Source organism: Carassius gibelio, chromosome A25, assembly GCF_023724105.1.
Source record: "Carassius gibelio isolate Cgi1373 ecotype wild population from Czech Republic chromosome A25, carGib1.2-hapl.c, whole genome shotgun sequence".
NCBI lineage: Eukaryota > Metazoa > Chordata > Actinopteri > Cypriniformes > Cyprinidae > Carassius > Carassius gibelio.
Genome location: NC_068395.1, coordinates 1 through 24354, shown reverse-complemented (window position 1 = coordinate 24354; position 24354 = coordinate 1). Strand labels below are relative to the sequence as shown.

The 24354-nt window shown below is 35.7% G+C and overlaps 1 protein-coding gene across 1 annotated transcript; it reads left to right on the top strand.

Annotated features, from left to right (window-relative positions):
- Positions 1–468: 468 nt before the first annotated feature.
- On the top strand, positions 469–24078 carry LOC127947437 (calcium-dependent secretion activator 1-like; the record flags this gene model as incomplete). Its single annotated transcript, XM_052544555.1, has 4 exons — positions 469–695; positions 3715–3851; positions 12037–12224; positions 23977–24078. Coding segments are annotated over exons 1-4 (533 nt in total), but the record flags the coding sequence as incomplete, so codon positions are not given.
- Between the last annotated feature and the right edge of the window lie 276 nt (positions 24079–24354).

Here is a 24354-nt window from a genome sequence, read left to right as displayed (position 1 = left end):
GATGCACACGTTATGAGCTTGAAATGAAAAGTGGGAATGAAGTATTCGGAAAACCAGAATCTATTAAATTACAGAAATCCAAATGATATGGTAATAAAATATGACGATATTCTGTATTAATAATAATAATAATGTAATGGAGTGCAGTATTTTGCAATATTTTTATATATGTTATAAAATATACATATAATAGGAAATTAATTATGAATATCTACTGTAAAAAATTTAATTATATACTTTTTATATTCAATTATTTATAAAAATAATAAAATGTATATTTAATGTAATATGTAAATTCTAAAAAATATTATTTTTATATATATATATTATGTTTATACTCTTATAAACGTGAAGGTATTAATCTCAACAGCAGACAATTCTATATGTGAGACAATCCCGTTCAAATAATAATGGATGATTGTATGAAAAGTAAAAAGGGAAATGAACTGGCTGATGTGGATTCATGTGCTAAAACAACATCTCTGCAGGTCTTCAGGGAGGCAGAGCCTTCTTCAGTGCTGTCCGAGAGGGCGATCTGGTGGTATTCGCCAGCAATGATGAACAGGACCGTGCTCTTTGGGTCCAGGCCATGTACCGTGCCACAGGCCAATCTTATAAACCAGTAGCGCCTGCCCAGAACCAGCAGAACTGCATAGGAGGGAATGTGCAAAAAGATGCCCCTGTGTCCTTACTCAGTATGTACCTTTTATCCATCTTATATGATCCTAATAACTAAGCATTTAAACTTTTTTTGCAATGCATTGTGTTTTTCTTGATTTCATACACAATGTTTTTAATGTTAAACCTTAAACCTTCAAAGGTTGCCAAACAAATCTGTAAAAACAATGAGAAAGTTTTTATGCCACCTTCAGCTGTCCCCTCTTGAATGGACTTAGAAATCGCAGGTTGTGGTGGCCAGCCATCGATCCATTGGGCCGCAGCACAGACACAGTCTAAACAAACGTCAGCGGGGGGCTTGAATAACCCAAATACTGCTGCTGAGTGAAAGGAAGAACACTTACACAACTGAAATGCTACAGTTTGCTCACTTTCAACAAACGGAGAGTGAGCCGATTGAGGTTGATACCATTATCGCTTCAGAAGAGCCGTTCTGAGAGCTACAGGGCATTCATTTAGTGCAGAACCTGAAATGAAAACACTAGCATTTCGGTTTATAAATCTGGTAGTATATGAAATTACGATAAAGCTGCTTTTTTGAGCATTGATGGTGATTGTAAACATAAAAACTGGCTTCTATGAGTTAATAATCACTCGACTTCACAAGCGCCGCCATTTGACTTTCAGAAAACATTTTTCAAGGCCTCTCTCCTCTTGTCTTACTGGACCTCAAACACAATCATTTTTTGATGCATCTTTTCATACCTCCAAGGTTCAATGCAAAAACCACCTTGAATATTGGCAAATTGTATGACAACGAGCATGGAAAAGTCCCTGATTGCCTGTTGGATCAAGAAAACCGCATGAATGTCTGGAATATCATCGCAGCCACTGATAACCATGGTATTCGGCCAATTAAAAGGTCAGGCATTCTTTCAGAAATACTTCATACGGATTGAATTTTATCAAGCGCATTTCAAAACGCCACTAAATGAATCTCAGAAATTCTGTCCCGTTTGATGCCTGTTAACAAAATCCACCACGTTTCAGCGAGCCGATGAAGTTATTAACTCGTCCTGACATTGGACTTCCCATCATTGATTGATTCGCACGGCTCTGTCTCACCGCCTTATCCTCAACACTAACTGGCGTCTTCTCGTAGCCCGATCTGTGTTTCTTGTCAAAAGCTCGGGTTTCATATTCTGAAGGAACACCGATATCCTGTCTTGCCTCATTAGTCTTTCTGACTCCGGCTGGTTTCACTTGAAGCGACCCGCCGGGCCGTACCTGCGATATCGCCCCTGCTGCCATGTTGATACCTGTCATAAAGCTCCCATCCACCTTGTGGAGAGTTGTCAGATGGATGTGACTGCTGGCGTGACCGCCTGCCTCTCCTTCAGCTGGGATTAAAGACGACACACCCCCTCCGCACTGACTCCGTCCGCTTGTCCATGGATAATAGCGGCAACTTTAAGTTGACACGGATCAATGTGCTGCTCCTGTCAAACCCGATCCGTCAGACTCACAACGTGGATCAATACCACGCCTCGCTCCTCTTCATCCCCCTTTGTCTCTTTTCTATCTATCACGTCCCCTTTCTCCATATAATGAATGTAAAATGACCTACATCGAATTAAAAGAACAGACAATGGGCCGACTCTCGGGAGATCGTACTTCTGCGCACCCAACAAGTGATGTTTTTGGGGGGAACCCACAAATGCTCACTGCTTCCAGGCAAGAACGGGGCTTTTCACCGTCAATACCAAGTCGTTGGCATGCCAGAAATGGCAGCGTTAATAAAAGCAATCACTAATGCTCGTCTCAAGAAGGTGCCGCTGGCCATGGAGGCGTCAGGAGATGTGTCTCAAAAGCCTTGGTCTTTTGTGGTCCTTAAGAAGCGAAGGCCCTCGCTCCGCATATGTGGGCTCTCAACACGCCCGCCAGCGAGTGTTAGGCTTTTCACAGACCTCCCATTAGCCCATTTTGAGGACGTTTGTGAAAGGACTGGAAATGAACTTGGGCACACTTTTAGTGCTTTCTCTTGCTTTTTCTGCTCGCGTCTTTCTCTCGGCTCCCTCTTTCTCTGACTTGCCCTGACCTCTCGGCCTCTTTGCATCATGCCGAACATGTCAGGGTTTTTTTCTTTTCTTCCCCTTCCCGCATTCAATTTCTCCACCCAAGCCGTGTCGGGAAGTCTGAATGTGCACGGGAGAGACCGTTGGCCAACGTGTGCACGCGTTCGTCCTAATTACAGCGCTCGCACAAAGGTGCGCTCCTTTTACTCAAGGTCGAGACTCAATCAGCGTGGTCTGAACGCGTGACATCACTTTTATACAACTCACCTGTCTTCACCAGCCGCCGAAAATTGCTTTAAGTGCTTTGAAGTCACACATTATTTTGTATATTTTGTTTCCACACATCGGCGTTTTAAGCGTTTAATGCGCTAGAGATCAGAACGTTCAGCCCGTCGCAGCTTAGCGAAGGGCACAGAGTGTTTTTTAGCCAGACCTGGCCTTTATTTTAAAAGGCTGAATGCTGGTTTGAATGCGAGAGGTGGTCGATTGGGAAATTAGAGCACTTTGGTGCCGATATTTATGTGGGCATGTGGGCAAAGTGCTAATATTTTACAGCAGTTTACAGCCATGCTTCGCTAACGTTTCAGAGCGCCTGCCAGCTTTTGCAGCAGAAATGTGGAGTTTCACAGCATAGCTTTGGCCAAAAGAGGTGAAATGCAAACACTCAGGCTGTGTGCGAAGACGGGGAGTGTGTAACCAAACACAGATTTCTGACTTTTACACAGCGTTTCAAGGTGTGAACCACACTTATGTTCTACCACGGTGGCCTCATTTGAATAGTTGTAGTAGTACATCAAAAATAGTTCATAATATACATTTACCATTCAATGTGAAGCTAGGAATGCTATCAAAGATGATTTTGACAATAATAAAATCTTTGTTTCCTTTGCCCTAATTGATGTCTTCATGTATTTACAGCAAAAACAAGCATTAACTGGCCATCTCTCATGGTGGGGATGGGATTTTCAGCACAAAATGATCCTGTATGCCATATTTCTGAATGTGTGTGTTTCTGGTGCAGGTCTGGAGAAGACTCAGAGACAGGGAGTGGAGGAGCTCATCTCTGCCATGCCCTGCAACTTCAGCCACGCCAGCTTGTTCATCACCCTGCAGAAACACACACTCGTACACCGCATGAACGACTCCTTTTCCTGCCTGGTGAGAACACACACGTGTGCTGGGATGGAGAAGATTGTTCTTGTTATCTGAATAATCACACATATTAGATAAAACATGTTTTTATTCAGCTAGCTAGCGATTCTTCTGAACAGTTCTGGTCCTCAACTGTTTTTTTTTTTACTTTTGAGAAATAATTATTTGGGAAAGAAAGTGGAGATATAATTGTCTGGACTACATTGGTTGCACTATAGTTTTGATTTACTAAAAGTAACTGATTTATACGAATCATATTTTTGATTCATTAAAAAGAACTGGCTCATAAGAATCATTCATTTGAGAATCACTGTTGTTGTTGTTGTTGATGTTTTTTAAGAATAATTTGTTGAGGAACTGGTTGGACTGCATTGGCTGCACTGTATGGTTTAAAATGAGTGAAAATAACTTATTAATACAAAACATTCAGAATCATCCGGGAGTTGGACTAGACTGGTTGTGCTATATGTTTGCATTCACTAAAAAGAACCAGATCAGAGTAATTCATTCTCGAATCAGTTGGACTTACACTGGTCGCATGAATGCTTTTAATTCCCTAAATCATATCATTCTTTCAGAATTGGTTTAGACTGCAATGGCTGTGCTGCATGGTGTTGACTGACTTTGATTCTTCGTTAGAATTGTTTATTAGGTAATAATTAGGCTCTATATGCATGTTAGGCACTGTATGTTTTTAAATGATTATTATTTTAAAATGTATTCCCAAAATTAGTATGATAAGTCTGTCGATCACACCCAGGTCTCCTCATGAGTGAGCGTGTTATGTGTTGGTGAAAGTATTAAATATGGGGAGGGGTCTGTATGACTGGAGGGGAGGGATGTAGCCCTCCGGCTGAGTCAGGGCTCATGGTTAAGACGAGGGATAAACGCTTCCAATCAATACAACCCAAATAGGAAAACCATCCGCTTCCATCCCGTCTTCTCCATTTACTGCCTCGAATAAAAGATCCCTGCTGTGGACTGAGTTAGTGTGTTTGTGTCTGTGCGTGTGATGAAATTGGAGCAGTCGTGAGGCACATACATGGGTGAATTGTCCCTGATTGGAGGTAGCAAACACAGCTAACGGTGCAAATCCAAATCTTAGTTTTTGTATAACTCGGCACACAATATACAGTTACATATAAGCGTTATATTTTTCACCGTTTGCTGTTAACACCCTCAGTTGTTTTTTTTCCCCTCTGTCTTTTCGTCCCCTTTGTCACTTCGTACCTGCTCTGAGTGAGCACCTTCTGTTGTCCATTCAGCTTCTGAATGACTCTGTCTGTGTTGGGCTCTTTGTGAAGGCTCTACAGCCTTTGTTCAAACTTCTGTGTTCGCCTAAGAGAGAGCCACAAAAGCCACCTGAATGTGCTGCTTTTCCCATGCCTTCTGGGATGTGACATCTGTGGGGGAGTGGGCCTGTTTTCAAGCAAACGAATGGAGGGGGAATGGGATTTTTCAGCAGACTACATAAATACTATATGATTGCCTACAATCTCTATCTTATATCTTATAGAGTGTGGGTCGCTAGTGCAATCTCTGCACTAAATAAAATAAACATCCTGAGACCTTCCAAAAGTAATTTCAGTACATTTGATGAAGCTAATGAATCAAAAGTGTCAGTGGCTCGTTAATCCGCTAGTTTTACACTTTTTAATGATAATCATTTTGTTTGTGTGATTTTTGTATGAGGTTACAAACAGGTTACAAAAAACATTTAACATTTAGGATCATATTTACACAGAATTGAATATTCGATATATGTAATGCATAAACATGCTGTTTTTAATGTATATTATAATGCATAAATTAGTAATAATATTGTAAAAATATATATTTTTATATTATATATTTATTATAATATATATAATTTCAGTACAGGTTTTTCAATTTCAGGCTTTTCTTATCGTTTGTCATTTTATATATACTGTATATGTGTTTCTGTATCTCTCTCTCTCTCTCTCTCTCTATATATATATATATGTATATGTATGTGTATATATAGATATGTATATATACATATATGTATATACATATATTTGTGTGTGATAAAAAATTCTTATTTCAACATAAAATAAAATTAGATAATATATATACAATAAATGCAATTTTTTAACAAAGCATTCAAGTCTCAGATTTTCAAACCCACTCTTAAAAACTCAATCAATACATGCAGCCTCAAGGAAAATCAATAAGTGGTGCTGTTGTTTTTTTGTTATTTTTTTGCGTCAGCTGTCGTTTGATACAGGGATTAGGCTCAGTGAGCTGTTGGTGATTCAAAGACCAATATTTGGATTTTTTTTTTTTTTTCTTGACAACAGGGAATGTGTACACTGGTGTCATTGGACTGTGTGTGCATCTTCAGAAGCAATTAAAAAAAAACTATATTTTTGCAATCAAAAAGTTCAGGCTGTGAATGTGTTTTCAAATTAGGGGCAGTGATGACCAGTCATGCTTCAAACTTAATGAAATTACTCGCATCCCCTTCACCCTCCATCCCATAATCACACATTCTCCCTGTGACACACTCCTCCACATTCACCCTTATTAACAACCATAATGGCCTCTAGATGGGACATAAAAAAGCTTTCTATTACCGTCAGTTACTGGTGGAAATAAAGTGATTCAGGACTTGACCACATAAGAGACACTCATGAAACTAGCAGGCTAACAGGAGCGACTGACACTTTTGTCTCATTAGCTCGGTTCGTCAATTATACTGAAATAAAAGTTAAGTCTAATGTTTGGTAGGTCTCCGGTGCAAAATTGTATGGTGTTTTAGTGCAAAAACCAACATCTAATGCACTAGCAACCCATAGTCCAGTTTAATCGAGTGCTGTTTTCAGTGCAAACATCCTGCTTTTTATGTTTATATATATATTTTATGAGGATATTTTATATAATATGTTAACTTATTTATTTATTTACTCCGACAACAGTAAATTCCTATATATTTTATATAGTTGTATAATAAATACTAATAATGTAATTATTATTATTATTATTATTTTATTATAGAGAACCTAAGTTTGTTTCTATTAGTAAACGTTCATTGTATAATATGTATTAAGCCAAAAAATACCAAATAGGTTTTGTCATCCACAAGCAAGGTTTTGTCCTCCGTCTCTCCTTCTGTGTGTGAGATTTTCTGTTTTCGACGAGGAGAGCCAGACCGGGCCGTGTTGGTTAGGATGATGCTGCTGTCGTCTCAGTCGGTCGTTAGCGGTTAATTGAGCGCGAGGAGCCAAGACACGAGCGGGCCATCTGTTTGCCAGAGTGGAACATCTTGTGGCACTCGGCTCGGCGCTGGGCCACCGTTCCTCAGCCCTGAATGGTGCAATATTAATAGATCTGACCAAGAAGAGAAGAGATGTTCTGTGACAGAAGAAAGTTGTAGGGGAAAAGTGGAAAGAAGGGCAGTAGCTCAGGCCTCAATGTTTTTTATTTGTTTTTTTGCTGGCCAAGTTGGCCAAGTAGTTTAAATATACTGTTAAAGATACTGTTTTATTTAGCATTTTTAAATGTTTATAACTCATTCCTTTTAGCATGTTACAAAGGAATATTATAATTTTAATATAATTAATATGAATAATTAATAGAATTTATAACCACAAGGTTTTTACCCAAAAATATCTGGGAATTATCTATTTTATGTCCCTCCATAACAACAATAAATGTATAAGGTTGTTATATTTGTTTATAATTTTTGTGCATCTCAAGTTATTGTAAAGCCCTGTGGATGTCAGAGATTGATTGAAAACAAGATGCAAGTGCTCAAAGCTAACTTTTTTAATTAATTAACTTTAGTTTGCATAATTTTTTTGTTGTGCATTGTTCATATGACCTATTGTATATAAGGTTTTGGGTTTTCCCCTCATTTTCATTTGAGATGCTTAATATTTCACTGTATAAATAAATACATAAAAGATTTTTTGAACTTGGAAATTATACAAAGATTATTTGAGTCTAGAACCATTTCTGGAAATAGTACATTTTCTGATATTTAGTTTAAGAAAAATCATATTTAATTTTAGAATAATATTTAGAGTACTATTTCGGTCTTTCTACTTCAAAATTTCCCATTTAATCCTGCCGAGTATTTAATTCTTCATTAAAGTGTTAGTTTGCTTAGCTTTAGTTCGTTTAAGTGAAAATTGTTTCTTCACCAAATTTTTTTTCAGCGTAGAAATATTCCACATGTGGTTCTGGAGGGAATTTCTTTTTTTGGACATCCCAGAAAAACCATCTTTAGTAGATGATGTTTGTTTGTCTAAAAGGTTACAGCCAACTGGTGAGAAACTCCTTTTATTACTCACCCAAGCCAATATTTACTTAAAGGATTAATTCACTTCCAGAATAAATAAATAAAAAAAAATCCAGATAATTTACTCACCCACATGTCATCCAAGATGACTGTTTTTCTGTCTTCAGATGCAAAGAAACTTTCTTTTCACCTTCATTTGTAAACACTGGGTCGGTACTTCCACCAGCGTCACCCGTGACCTCTCCAACGTGACTATATAATGCGTGAAGTCGAGCTAGTGCAAGATAAACATTTGTGGTTAAAAAGTATATATATATGTTTATTTGCGACTGAAGAAAGAAAGAAAGACATGAACATCTTGGATGACTTGGGGGTGAATAAATGATTGAGAAATGTTTGTGGAAGTGAACTAATCCTTTGAAGATGAGTGTTTATTTTGAACCCTTTATATGAGTGTGAGACACTTGCTTTGAGATTAAAAGGTTGGATGTTTTTTGTGTACCATATCATATGCACATTCATGTATGGAGCCAGAAGAGTCTCAATAAAGATAAATGCACACACTACAGTCACATATGCACACATAGGATTCATACATGCACACACATAATTCATAAATACACACACAGGATACACAAATGCACACAAAATTCACAAATTTTGTGCACACACAAAATTTAAAAAGCACAGAAGATTCACAAATGCATACAAAATTCAGAAATGCACACAAAATTCAGAAATACACACACAATTTAGAAATGCAAACAACATTTACAAATGCACTCAAGATTCACAAATGCACAGGACAAGATTCAGAAATTTATTTCTGATGCACACACACATATATCTTGATTCACAAACTGCTTGCGGTCTGTGAACTTCACTGCATTTGTGTGTGAATTTTGAGACTCCCTTGACTTGGCTCGACACACAAATGCCTTTTTTTAAACAGGGAATGATCTGCAACCAATCAGATATCTCCCTTGTTTTAGCCAATCACAAGAATGCACCCCACGTGGGGGATTGTTTACTTATAAGCCAATCAGCGAACGACTCACTTTCCTCACGCAGCGAACGACTCACTTTCCTCAGCGAACGACTCACTTACCTCACACAGCCAGCGACCCACTTTGCGCAGCGAACGACTCACTTTCCTCACCCAGCGAGCGACTCACTTTCCTCACGAGTCACGCAGCGAACAACTCACTTTCCTCACCCAGCGAGCAACTCACTTTCCTCAGCGAACGATTCACTTTCCTCAAGCAGCGAAGTTGAGCGAACGATTCACTTTCCTCACGCAGCGATCAACTCACTTTCCTAAGCGAACGACAGCCGGAGACCCACTTTTCGCAGCCAGAGAGCCACTTTCCTCTCGCAGCGGACCACTGACTCTCTCTTCATGTAGGGACTGAATATTATAAGTAAAGTGACTTCTATATTGCATCCAAAATAATATTTAGATATATTTAAATATTCAAAAAGGTTTAAAAATTTTTTTTTTTTTTACTTTCATTAAAATATTTCAATAAAATGAAATAATTGCCTATTGCAAATTTGTGAATCCATGGTTAACTTTTTTTCTGCAGCTATATGTATTGAGACATTTTTTAATTTATATTTAGTAAAAAATAATAAAAAATAAACCTGAATTGTAATCTAAACATCTGTATTTTCATACAATTTAATACAATTGCTGTATGAACACGTTCATGTGATTGGCTTATAAGTAAACAATCCCCCCACATGGGGTGCATTCTTGTGATTGGCTAAAAGAAGGGAGATATCTGATTGGTTGCTGATCATTCCCTGTTTAAAAAAAAGCATTTGTGTGTCGAGCCAAGTCAGGGGAGTCTCAAAATTCACACACAAATGCAGTGAAGTTCACAGACCGCAAGCAGTTTGTGAATCAAGATATATGTGTGTGTGCATCAGAAATACATTTCTGAATCTTGTCCTGTGCATTTGTGAATCTTGTCCTGTGCATTTGTGAATCTTGAGTGCATTTGTAAATGTTGTTTGCATTTCTGAATTGTGTGTGTATTTCTGATTTTTGTGTGCATTTCTGAATTTTGTATGCATTTGTGAATCTTCTGTGCTTTTTAAATTTTGTGTGTGCATTTGTGAATTTTGTGCGCATTTGTGCATCTTGTGTGTGTATTTATGAATCATGTGTGTGCATTTATGAATCCTGTGTGTGCATATGTGACTGTAGTGTGTGCATTTATCTTTATTGAGACTCTTCTGGCTCCATATTCATGTAGTATCAGTAAATATTTAAGAGCTTGATTGGCGTCTGACTCTAAATAGTAGAACTGGTTTGCGTAGATCAGACAGATCTTTTGATGAAAGGAGGGCCACGGAAGTACAGTATCTCAAAATATACCGCGCATCAGCTTTGTTCAAATCAGCGTTGGACTTTAATGAAGCTTTCTGTCTTTGCTCCTGCATGAAGGTTGTGGGGTCTCGGTATCTCGGCTGCTGCTCAGTGCCGTGAGCGCCGGTCCCTCGTGACTATCAGTCTCCTGCGAACGTCTGAGACACATCGCAGTTCTCCTGATTCGCGGCCCTCCGCACTGTCGTGGGCGAGCGGCCCCCTCAAAGTGTTAATTTGCTAACGTTCCTTCAGAGAAGGCGTCTTAATTAAGTTTGTAAGATTCGTGCCTAATTTAGTTATTATGTGAAGGATGAATGAGCTAATGATTGCAACAGGAGCCTCGCGGCAATCTCCACTCACCCGCATTATGTGTGACTTTTCTGCCTATGAATTAATTGTTTGCACTTAACCTTGCACTCGTTTGTTTAAATGTTGGAAATAGACGGGGTGTTTTTAACAATATTTTTTGGAAGAGCTCATCTCGCACGCTGCGGTTTTGTTTTTTTGTGTGTCTTGGCGTGAAATGAGAGGCGTGCTGAAATTAGACACTTCGTGTTCAATTAGCGTAGCAGTGTTGTTGAGGAGAAACTACGGTAGGTGCGCATGGTAAATGTCGCGACATCATAGAGGTCCTGCAGAGGTCACGCAGAGGCAGCGGCGTTTGAAAAACTTTTTCTTCGCTGTTTGCTGTGGTACTTGTTGCTTTTGGCCTTGAGATACAGAACGTGTATGTTTCATATCTTTATTAAGCGACATGTATTCAAGGTCCAAAATAAGCGCCAAATGCAAGTTAAAAATAGAATACATTTTTTTTTATTACAAGAATGACGCTGATTTAAGTGACGTGAGAAAATCAAATCAAAGACATACCGTATAAACATTTATTAAAGGTTGTAACTGACATGTTTTTACCAGAGTAAATGATATACAGTTTGATATCTACGAGCCTTAGAGAGAATGAACATATATGAGCTAGTATTTTTTGGAAGTAACTATACTTAATTGCTTATTCACTAAGTATTTTAATATGCTTATTTATAATTAGCTACTTATTTACAATTAGTTTCAACAGCTCAAATTGTGTTTAGATAGCTTAAATATTCAACTTAACTGAATTTATCTAACTTGTCAAGTATGAACACTTAATTTTAAGTCGAAAGAAACAACAAATTATTACTTATTCTTATGCTGAATTTTAAGTTGTGATAACTAATCGCACATTGTATAATTTGTATATACACTATAATAGTATACACTAGGGTATTTTATGTTTTTAAATTAATTATTTATGCTCACCAAGGCTCTGTTTACTTAATCAACAATATAGTTAAAACGGTAATATTCTGAAATATTATTAAACCCTAAAATAGCTGTTAAAATAGCTCTTAATGTTTCTGTCTTTTTGAAAATTAAAAGAACCGCATTTATTTGAAATCTATATCTTTTGTAGAATTATATATTTCTTTACTGTTATTTGAATCAATATTGTTTTATAGTATAGTCGAGTATAAATAGTGCAGAGAATTTATTCTGATCTTGTTGTTGTGTTTCAGGGTTGGTTCAGCCCAGGCCAGGTGTTTGTTCTGGATGAGTACTGCGCTCGATATGGGGTGAGGGGCTGTCATCGTCACCTCTGCTACCTGAAAGACCTGATGGATTTTACAGATAACAACATCCTGGTGGACCCGACCCTCCTACACTACAGCTATGCCTTCTGTGCCTCACATGTCCACGGAAACAGGTTTACGAGCACAGGGTTATTTTGTACAACTTTTCACTGACATAAAATTTACATTTATGCACTTAGAATATGCTTTTATCCAAAGTACCTTCCACTGCATTCAGGGTACACTGCATTTTTTTTTTTTATCAGCCCTTGCTTTTCCTGGGAATTGAACTCATGACCTTGGCAATGCTAGTGCCGTGCTCTGCTGTTTAAGCTAAAGAAAGGGTCTAGAATCAAATTAATCTATAAAAAAAAAAAAAAAAAATTTTTAAATAGTGTTGCATTTTTACACACAATTTTAAGTGACAGTGATATATTATTCGTATTATACACACACACACAGATATATATGTGTTTCTATAAATTAATCTGTGAGTATTTGATATTAGATTTTTATTAGATTTTTGTTTTGTTTTTTGATTCGTTATACAATTAGCATTTCAATTGGATAGTGCAAAAAATAATTTATTTAGATTTTGTAGTGTATAAATTTTATTGAGAGCAACATTTTATGTGTTCATTACGGGAAAGATAGAAAGATATTTAAAAAAATATAATGTAAGCACCTGACATGCAAAAAAGATTTATGTGTAAATTTATGCATAAAAACAAACACTTTAGCAACGCCCTAGTGCCCTTTCAAATAGCAAGGAACATTTGCTTTCCATGGAGGTTGTGCATTTTGAATTCTCACTTATTAAGTGTTTGAAATCAAGGATTTCATTTATGTTGGACAAATGAGAAGTCCCACATGTTTGATAGATCACAAAAAGAAAAAAGAAAAAAACACTTCGAATGGCTTTTGTCCACACATAATGGGTGAGTATACAAAAGGAACGACAAGACAGAAGAATTTCTTTAATCACTCGGGAGGCGCTCAGCATGGCTGACATGTTCCCGCTTCACTCAAAGAAAGACAGAGAGCGTCTGCTTGGCAAATTAATTAATGGCTCTCCATTATCTCAAAACACAAAGCAATTAAACTGTAATTACTTAGTCCGTTTGTGCTGCTTGTACATTTTTTCTTTCATAAGGCCTCCGAGGATATGATTTTCATATAACAGGCTTGTTTTCTGTAAGTGATTGTGTGAATTATTGATGGTTTGACATTACTTAAAGACGGAAATGTGCTTTACGTTAGCAGTGAGAGGACAGAATGCGGCTCGGGTATGAGCAGTGTCCCTTGTCCACTTGTTGGTGAAGTCCTTTGTGTTTAGCGTATACTGAAAGCTGTTCGCTTTCTACTTACCTCGAATCAACCGCCAATTGACTTATTAGATGTTAAATACACACGGATGTGCTCACTCTCTTTGATGGCTTATTTAATCAATTAGGAACAGTAATGATTAGCCTCTCTAGCTAATCACCAGCTACAATTGAGGAAAATTGGCACGAGTTGCTTTTTGTTGGAGGAGGTGTCATTTGAATAATGACAGTTCAGCTGTGAAGCCCAAAGAGAGTGTTCTTGGGAACATATATAGGGGGAATTCAGATGTCAGAAAGAGAAAAGGCACAAAAAGTGAAGTAAATAAAAATAATTAACTCTTACTCACTCTGCTTGATATCCATTATAGTGCACATCTTCCAAAGACATTTTTAGCCAGTCAAGATGATGTTATTATGGTTCAAAATGAGTTTATAGCATAAATTCAACACATTGCACAAAGTATCACTGTAAAATTATTCATAAAATGTTTGTGTGTGTGTGTTTAAGAATAGTCATTTTTATATAAAAAAAATTGGTCTTAATTGTTTCTGCCACAGAATACACACAAAAAAAAGATTGTTGTTACTTTTTAACTGATTATTCACTATTTCGAACTCACTTTTCACAATTTTGAGTTTATATCTCACAGTTCTGAATTATTCTCAGAATTGCATGTGCCATGATATTCTTCCATAAACATGATCAGACAAAGGTAGATCCCTGTTCTCTTAATAAAACAGTCATCTCACTGACTGAAAACACCTCTGAACAGATGGACTCTTAATTTCAAATTAATTCTTCAAATTAACAGCTAATCCTGGAGTTTCCCATACTTTTGCCACTCACAGATAAGTAATATCTGTAATATATTATTTTTTCTGTAATATATGCATATGTATATATATATATATATGTGTGTGTGTGTGTAAGGGCTGGGTAAGTTCATGTGGTGTTATATTTTATATTTTATATTTATATGTTATATTTTATCGCGCATTAACACCATTTTCTATTATTATGAAAGTCCTTTGCTGACTGGCTCTGAATACACATACAGACAAATCATGAGTCACAGGAGGGGATGCTCTCAATCAGATTATTTAGGCTAAGCTTCAACATTAACAAAACACTGTGCACTGTTATTTTAACAGAAAAGAATGCAACAAGCTCGTAATCATGACTTCACAAGTTGTTAATAGGACGTTTTCCGATAGCACGTGAAGACTGCAGAGAAGCGCTTGCTCAGCACAGTGGAGTGAATAGTTTTTTTAACTTTGTGGTTTATTATTTTGAGTCGTATGGGACGCGGTAACACACATCCCTCTCACAATATATTGCTTTACACATCTATCGCTTTTGCCGCTCAGAAATATTCACGCAATCATGCAGCACGTATCAGAAGATCTGCGCTCCGGTGCGGTTAGCACTCACAATCACCGATCTATATATAACTGGACCCACTCTTGCCCTTCTCTTCCGACCGAGGCAGAGACTGCTAAACGGAGCAATCACACTAGTCAAGCAAACCAGGCTTTGAGGGTTAAGATTGCCTAGTATGAGCATACCCTAATTATTCATACCCTTATAATTAATCGTGCAGGTCTATACTCGGAAGGTGACTGTTCTAATGTTATGATCGAGGCTCTGGACTTTTTCTATAACAAACTATAAAATATTTTCTATAAAAGTGTTAATGTCCTGGCAGTGATAAATGGCTTGTTTTATATTTAATTAAATTACATTAATGTTATAAGTTGAGATTTAGGCTACAATAAACTTTTTAACCGCTACTATGTAAAAGGAACTGCTGTAAAAAGCACTTTATTTGTTTAAAGTGTTTGCAAACCAAATGTTATTACACTTTTGTTCATATAGCAGTATGCCTAAATGAAAAAAAGTGCACAATTCACTACTTTTGAATGCATTATTAGTTTTGTGTGCAACAATGCAATTAATTGCGATTAATCGCAGACAATAATGCGATTAATCACAAGTTGCCCAGCTCTAATATATATATATATATATATATATATATATATATATATATATATATATATATATATACATACATACATACATACATACATACATACATACATACATACATATATATATATATATATATATATATATATATATATATATATATATATATATATATATTAGGGCTGTCAAAAATAGCGCGTTAACGACGTTAATTAGTTGTTTGTTGTTAATTACGTCAAATTTTTTTTACGCATTTCACGCATGCTCAGTGTGACAAATTATTCAGGTCAGGAAAGTCTCGTCGATCTCTGTATTCTCAAGATAGTAAAAAACAGCGGCAAACGCCGCGACGAAAACACCGAAGAAGCTTAAGGTTTTACCACAGTTACTCTCAAATACATTCATGCCAAGCTCGATAAACAGAGACGACTTTGGTAGTTGATACGCTGGAGCTTCTTCCTGTTATAGCATTCTGTGTTTCACACTGCGCATGTGCAGAACGCCTACATGCAATGCAGCGAAAGTTACAGCTGTTTGGAAAAGCATTTGCAATTTTTACTTGGTTTTACTGGCACTTGAAGCCTTCAGAACGTGAAAATATCGATCCGTATTGTGGCAGAGCAAATGAACACCTCCCAAAAACAAGAGTGCCCAGAGTGCTGCTTATGTGATGGTGGCGCATGTTTGTGTTTGTGTAAATGTTAAACTTTTGAAATTCAGAAAAAAGAACCACATATTGATGAATCAATACATGAAAATTATGTATATGTGTCCTGTTATTTATCTTTTGGTATGCATTTCAGAAAAAAATGGTTAGGATTCAGGTGTAATTGCAAATAGTGATTCATCCTGATTAATCCACTGAAATTCTGATTAATTTGATTAAAAATTTTAATCATTTGACAGCCCTAATATATATATTACTTTAGATTAAAGTCCGCAAATAACACCATTTTAATCAAGGAGCATCAAGGCTTTTTGACTCAACACCTGCCTCAAACCTTGTCCACACAACCTCGAATCTTCAGTTCAGATGAGAATGCATCCACTCAACTGATCTAACACATCAATCAATAGCTAAGTGAGTGCTAGTGACAGTGCGGCCTTGCTCACAGTGAGTGTGCAGCTTCAAACCTGGGGAGAAAAATGTCTTATAGTTGCCATCTTTATCTTTATCTTCATTTCATGACCACTTTATTTCTGATCTTCCACCCACTGACTCTAGTAGAGCACAACAGAGAGCAGACACTTGGTTCCAGGAATTCATTTTCTTCTGAGGGATTTCAAAAAATGTATTAGTAAAGGGTTGTAAGCCATATGTACTCAGTGTATTTGAACTACAATCACATAAACTATGAAAATGTATGGAATTAAATTTAAAAATCACATTATTTATATATTAAAATGTTTTTAAAATAGTTTTTTTTAACAATACTGTTACACATTATTTATTATATTATTATATTTATTACATTTTAGAACATTTATTTCAAATAATCAGTCAATTTAAAAAAAAATGATTTCAAGGTAGTATTTTTAAGACTGTTTTACAATATTCATATTTATATTTATTTACTATGTGTATAAATAGAGAGAGAGAGGGAGAGAGAGAGATAGATGTGTTAAACATTCAAGAATAAATGTAGAAAAATAAAAAAAATTATTTAATGTTAAATTCTTATAAACACTAATAATTTAGTAAAAATATACATTAAAAAAAATGATTGGTGAATCTCTCTCTTTTCGAAGTGAAGTTTGACTAATAAACTGACATAATTTTTATCATAAATTACCAATATATATGGAGAAAATTAAGATTTTACTTTGAGAAAACAGCTGTTGTGCTCAATAGTGATGTGAAACTGAACCATTGATTCTGTAAATGCCTTCCCAGAATTCAGACTTAAGACTAAAGTGTGCTTCACTTTAAGTGGACGCGAGGGTCGCACACACCACCCTATTTTTGTAACCGCTACAACAACTGTACGCATATGCTAGCATACACTTACAAAAACCAAGTACACTTTTGGCTTTAGGTTTTAGTTGGAGGCGCTACAGCTTCTGAACGATGAAGGGTGTGTGAACAGAGACTTCTTTCAGACATGTTTGTCAGTGCAGACATCCTCGTGGCACATTTCAGTCAGTGTTGCCTGCGTTTGACTGACAGATGCACCCTGGGCTCGACGAGGCTTGAGACTGAGAAGCAAGTACGCGTGAGGAAACGGACAGGTGCGGCTTCATGTGATATGAACTGGCGAAGACGGACTGACAGCCACCAGCCCTCGCTCAGAGTGACAGTAATCACAGTCTAACCTCTTTCTCACCTGTCAGTCTTGCTCCAGCCCCGCTCTCGCCTGTCCATCATGCTTGGCTGCCCTGTGTGACGAGAGTATTTACCAATCTGCACACTTACTTACTCACTGTAAACATGACATACATCCAGAGCGGGACCCCTTGGATTCTAACTTGAGGTCTTCATATGATCGGATACACACCAACCCAATCTGTCAGAGAGGATGGAGGGTGTCGTTTCCATTTGTAGAGGCCTTGCAAACGCACAGTTTGAACCTCTCAACCATCTTCCTGGACAGTTCGGCACAGCCAGACTTTCCTGAGACTCCCGCCGTGGTTTGACCCTCGTTGACTGGCCCTTGATGGGTCAACATTTCACTCGTCTCAAACACTCTCGCTTCACCAGGCGAAAACAATAAGTCAGACCCCCAACAGGCCACCCGATTGCACCCACTCCCTACGGGCCAGCACTGCGTGAGGTGGAGGGAACCACACTCCGCAAGATTTTTCTGCACATTTGAGGTCCTCTGCTTTGAATTGAATTGTTGTTGTTTTTTTATTATTGGTTAACATTCTCTCCCTCTATCTCTCTCAAAAGTTTCATTAAAAATATATATTTTCTGTTTTCAAATATTAAAATTGTTTGTACTTTTTGTACTTTTGAAACTTTGTTTTAAAAAAATTATATGTTGATTTTAGAATTTTACATTTCTTTTAATGTTTAATTTAACATTTCTACTATTTTACATTAGAAATTTTGCCTCACATACATTTATTTATTATACTTTTTTACAAAAAAATAATAAAATACCGTAATTGATTTTATGTTTAATATTTATTTTCATATCTTACATTTTATATTTGAAAATATAAAATAAATTTACATATAAAAAATATTTGTTATTTTTACATTTATTATTTAATGTTTATTTTAATATTTTTATTTTGGATATTTAATTATATAACAATTATTGGAAGTAGTAGTATATTATTATTATTATTATTATTATTATTATTATTTGTAATGTCATATTTTATTTAAATAAATTGTATATCATTTGCTATTATGTTTTTTCCCAAACTCATTCAGTTTTTATTGTCATTCATGTAGTTTCGACAAAACTTAATCTATGTTAGCCAACAAGATTACAACCAAACAGAATTTACAACCAAATGTCACCAAAATTTCAATGCTTATGCTTTTAAATGTATAAAACCACATACTCATGATCAACAAATTTAATACACAGTGACCGTTCCATCAACTGGCCCCAAACTCTGAATAATGATAGCAAAAGTGATTTCTTCCTTAGCAGACACCACCAGTAATGTTGTGTTATGTAAGGAAGAACTGGATGTGTTTCAAGGTTTGAAGAATTCATTTAGCATTAGTCAAATCATTGGGAGGATGTGTGAATTGTGACAGACTTAATTACTGTCTAAAGTTGTAAGGCTTTGTAGTGGTAGGTTTGCTGATGTACTGGGAGCCACAAACGAGGATGGACTCGACACTATAGAGCGATTCTCCCTCGTGCTAACAGTTCAATTCCCAGGCCTCTTGTTAGAAGCAGTTAAACTAAGAGGCCTTCCTTCAGAACTAATGAGCCTACACAGAACCACAGACAAAGACGCAGAGATTAAAGGGTCGATGTCGAGTTTATACACTCCTTAGCCTTTACCATAATGCAAAAAGGAGATTTTTTTTTTCCTTTTCATTTGCAGACGCTGATCTCTTGCTCCCCCCTGCTCGCTCATACATACACGTCTTCTGCCGCTCTTCACACCCCCTCTTTGTGTTCTCTCGGGATTAGCTGGCTCTTGTCAAAAAGAAAAGGCGGATTGCATTTAATGGAGAGAGGCATTTGAAGAACAGACAGGTTTACAAGTTTTCTTTACCTCTGCTTGGAAGGAAAGAGCTCTCTCTACAGCGCTAAGCTGTGCCATTCAGAAAGTGTGCAGGGTTTGGATAGCGAGGCACAATGGCTTCTAACTAAACTGCCCATTGTAGACGGTAAAAACTAACCTTAGAATGATTACTCTTAAAGTGCAATTGTGCAATGCTTATTGGTTGAACATGTGCTGGCTACATTTGATTGTTATAGTTACATGGTATTGTGAGATGCCATTTAGTTTAAATATGTCATCGTTTTATTTCATTTTTGAGTGTGTGTATGTATATATATATATATATATATATATATATATATATATATATATATATATATATATATATATATATATATATATATATTAGTGCTGTCAATCGATTAAAAAAATTAACTAATTAATCGCACAATTTTTTAAAATTAATCGCGATTAATCGCAATTAAAAGACTGAAACTTTTTGGATATGTAAATGTAAAATGTAAATAATTAATGTAAACTCAAGATAAAGAAACTATTTAAATTCAAAATATGATTGTTTATTGGAATTTTTGTTTAACTTGTAACACAGATTTTCTCATGTAAACAACATACCTGCAATAAACCATCAATATCCTCCAAATTAACTGTTGGCTTGAAAGCCATATTTATTACAGAAATAAAAACACAGGCATGTAAGTACCATTTGAATTTCAAAACAATCAATGCCAATAAAAAACAAAAATGATTTCCATGTTGAATTCTAAGTGGACTGCAAAAAAATTCCAAAGTATAGTCATTGCCAGTGCTTTAAGTGGGCCGGTATGCACCAGTACTCAGTACCGCCACTTCCAAATATAGCTCTTGAGCGTACCGCCACCTCTCCGTGCGCCCAGAACGTGCTTTTAGCGTACCGGTACGCTCATTTGGACATCTGTTTTAATAGAGGTTTTAATCGTTTACCTGCACTGCCGATTTTCAGAGCGCCCTTCATAATGCAAGCTTCCTAATTCATCCCACCCAGAGCAGAAACTACATTACCCATTCACCATAGCGCATGTGTCGCTTTTCCCACTGTTAAGTGTCAACAACTCAACGTGGCCGGAGAAGGTGTGTGAAACTCGTTGTGAGTTATACTAAAGCAAAATCTTGAGTATTTATTGTCTGATAAACATTAAAAACTGTCTGCGGAGGTTGAGTCGTCCTGCAGCTCCCGCTGGCTGCTCATTGGCTGCAGCATCTTTTTTCTAAGTTCTAAAAAAATACCGTAGACGGCAAGGCACAAATTTAGATATTCATTTATCTAATTAATCTATAGCCTATGCACAAAGACAATATGATCTTTTTGTCCCCTTTTTATTTTAAAGCTTGATGAAGAGAGAGAGCGCAAGTTGCTGCAGCTGAGGAGGACAGTAATGCACGCGTACAGGAGAGATAGACAGTTCGCGGCACTGTGTACAAAAAATACTCGGCTACACAATTATTTCTTTATTTTCGTTTAAGCTTATTAACGTTAGCGTTACAGAAAGGTCTGATTTACGCACTGTTACAGTCATTGTTTTTTTTGTTTTTTAAACAATGACATTTGAGTTCATGATTTTAATGTTGCTGTTTCTTGTGGCAGACTAAATGAAAAGTAATGTTTCTTGTGGCAGACTGAAGAGTAATCCGGCAGAGTTTTATACTGAAACTTTCCATCTAAAAGTCCTTCCTTGGTCTAATCCATATTTCTTTGCACGTTGAACACACATAGGCCACAACTGGAAATAAAAAAAACTGCAACTGCGTTAATTGCGTTATTTTTTTTAACGCGTTAAATATTTCAAATTAATCGAATGCGTTAACGCGCTAATTTTGACAGCACTAATATATATATATATCATCAAGGCTGCATTTATTTGATCAAAAATACAGCGATATTGTGAAATATTATTGTATGTAAATATTAATATGCTGATCTATTCTCAATATTGGAAACAGTTTTGCTGCTTAATATTTTTTTGGAACTTGTGATCTCCTGTAGAGAGCTCGACTTGCGAACTTTTCTCAGGATTCTTTGATGAATAAAATGTAAAAAAAAAAACAGCGTTTATTCAAAATAGAAATCTTTTGTAACAATATACCCTACCGTTCAAAAGGTTTGGGTCAGTAATTTTTTATTTATTTATTTTTTTTGAAGGAAAGAAAGAAATTGATGTGTTAAGAGATGTGTTAAAATGATTAAAAAAAAATGATGATAAAGAATTATATTGTTAGAAAAAAACTATATTTTAAACAAATGTTGTTCATTTCAATTTTATTTATCAAATAATCCTGAAAAATGTATCGCAGGTTCCAAAAACATATTAAGCAGCACAAATGTTCCCAGACTTATAATAAATCGGCATATTAGAATGATTTCTGAAGGATCATGTGACACTGAAGACTGGAGTAATGATGCTGATAAATCAGCTTTGCATCACAGAAATAAATTATATTTTAAAGTATGTTACATTACATTATTACTTTACATTTTACAATATTATAGTTTATTTCTGGATTTTTGGTCAAATAAATGCAGCCATGATGAGCAGAAGAGACTTCATTAAAACCAGTGTTGGGAACGTTACTTTTAAAAAGTAATTAGTTATAGTTACTCACTACTTTTTCCAGAGTTAGTAAATGAATTAATCTATAATAAAAGTAACTCGTTACCAGGGAAAGTAACTATTTGCGTTACTGTAAAAAAAGAAAAGAAAAAAAAAAGTTGCTACATTTTTTTTGCAGTTTTTTTTTTTTTTTGCAGTTTTCACAAGTCATTTGAAATGAGTAGAACAGACAGGTACATAACTTTCGATATTTATTGCACGTCAACAGACAGCAAGAGTTTTATCCTGCACTTCAAGTATTATCTTTGTAAGAAAGGGTGTTTTTGGCCACTAGCTTTGTAGATGCGTGTCACACATTGCATGTACACATTACATGCACGTTCTTGCCTTTGACCACATTTAATTTGAAGTAGTGCTTATATCTTCACCTTGAAAATGCCAAATTTTCATCGGATTGCTCCTGACTCGCCATCTCTGCTGCGAATCTCTGTGTAGCTGTTGCATGTGTGTGTGTGTGTGTGTGTGTGTGTGTGTGTTTGGCGCCGCTGGCACTGCCGTGTGTGCTGGCATGTGTGTAAAAACACTGTCTCTGATTAGCTACCATGAACACATGACTCTGCCTTAGCCAATCACAACCGCTTATCTCGTCATTAACCCACCTCCACACTCGCTGTGTGAGCCAGGGGGTGCGTTCGGATTGCATAGTTTATTAAATCAATGCATAGTAACGCACCGCATTTAACGTTCAGTAACGTTAACGGCGTTGTAACGACGGCAAAAGTAATTAGTTAGATTACCACGTTACTGACAAAATAACGTCGTTACCTAAGACCGTTCTTTTAAACGCCGTTATTCCAAACACTGATTAAAACACATTTAGAATCTTACAGATCCCAAACTTTTGAATAGCAGTGTATAAATACGTATATTTATATACGTATATTTATATATGTATATTTATATACTCACTATAAATAGTGTGTTTGTGTGGGTGTAATCGGATTTTAAAAATTTTTATATCTTCTGATAATGTGAAACAAGTTAAATGAAAATATATATTTGAGACTGCAAATTATTCAAATAATTGCTTTCAAAATAAAAATAACATATTTAGGAGATTAGAAATAAGAAGTTAATTCAAGTCAATTTATTAAATTTTTTTCAATATTAGTTTTTTTTATTTCATTTAATTAAATTTTATTTTATTTCATTAGTTGTAAAATGATTTGTCTATTTTATTTTGAACAAATGTCTTCTGTCTTTAACATTATTCAAACAAATATTAATGAATTCATTTTGAAAAGAGACTGCAAATTATGTATTTGTATGTATTATTCAAAATAAATGAAATATTTAAGATATAAGACATTATTTAAATAAAAAAGTTTAAAGTTTAATATTTTTTGTTTATTATGAAGAATATATATATATATATATATATATATATATATATATATATATATATATATATATATATATATGTATTTAATTTATAAATGAATAAAAATCATATAAAATAGTACTTTATTTGAATAATTTATTGAATCTTATTTTTAAGATATTTCCAATCGCTTCTCATCTTGCATTACCTTAATGTGACAAAGATACATTTATTTAGATATTCTTCTATTTAAGGGTTTGGGATTTTGAAACCTTTCAATGAGAGTCGGAGCATTGTTCAGTTCTGCTGGAATATTTGTGAAACTTAACAATTATCTTTGAAAAAATCTTTTGATTATGTAGTTGAAGCACAGTATTCAAGGGCAGCTGGAATTAATGAACAGGTGTTGTGAAGAATAAAGCAGTTGAATGTTTCCTTTTGCTTTGGCAGACCGGACGGTATGGGCACAGTGACAGAACAGGAGATGGAGGAGTTTGAGGAGATCAGGAGCAGACTGCTGACTTTACTGGAGAAGCAGATCACACATTTCAGGTAAAACAAGCTCCCATGCCCATTTCTGTGTTGAAATAGAGGAATAACAAAAGAAAAAAAGTCCCATTTTTTTTTTATTCAATATAGATGATTTCAAAGCAGCTTGTTTTAAAATGTTGCCGAGTTCATCAATAATGAAATTAATAGTATTCAGCTATAATGCAACTCTACAGACAATTGTCAGTTTCCAGCTCAATTCGTTTTTTTTGTTTGTTTTTTTATTTAATAGTGTTATTACAGTCAATTTGATAGTATTACTGAAGATTAAAGGAATAG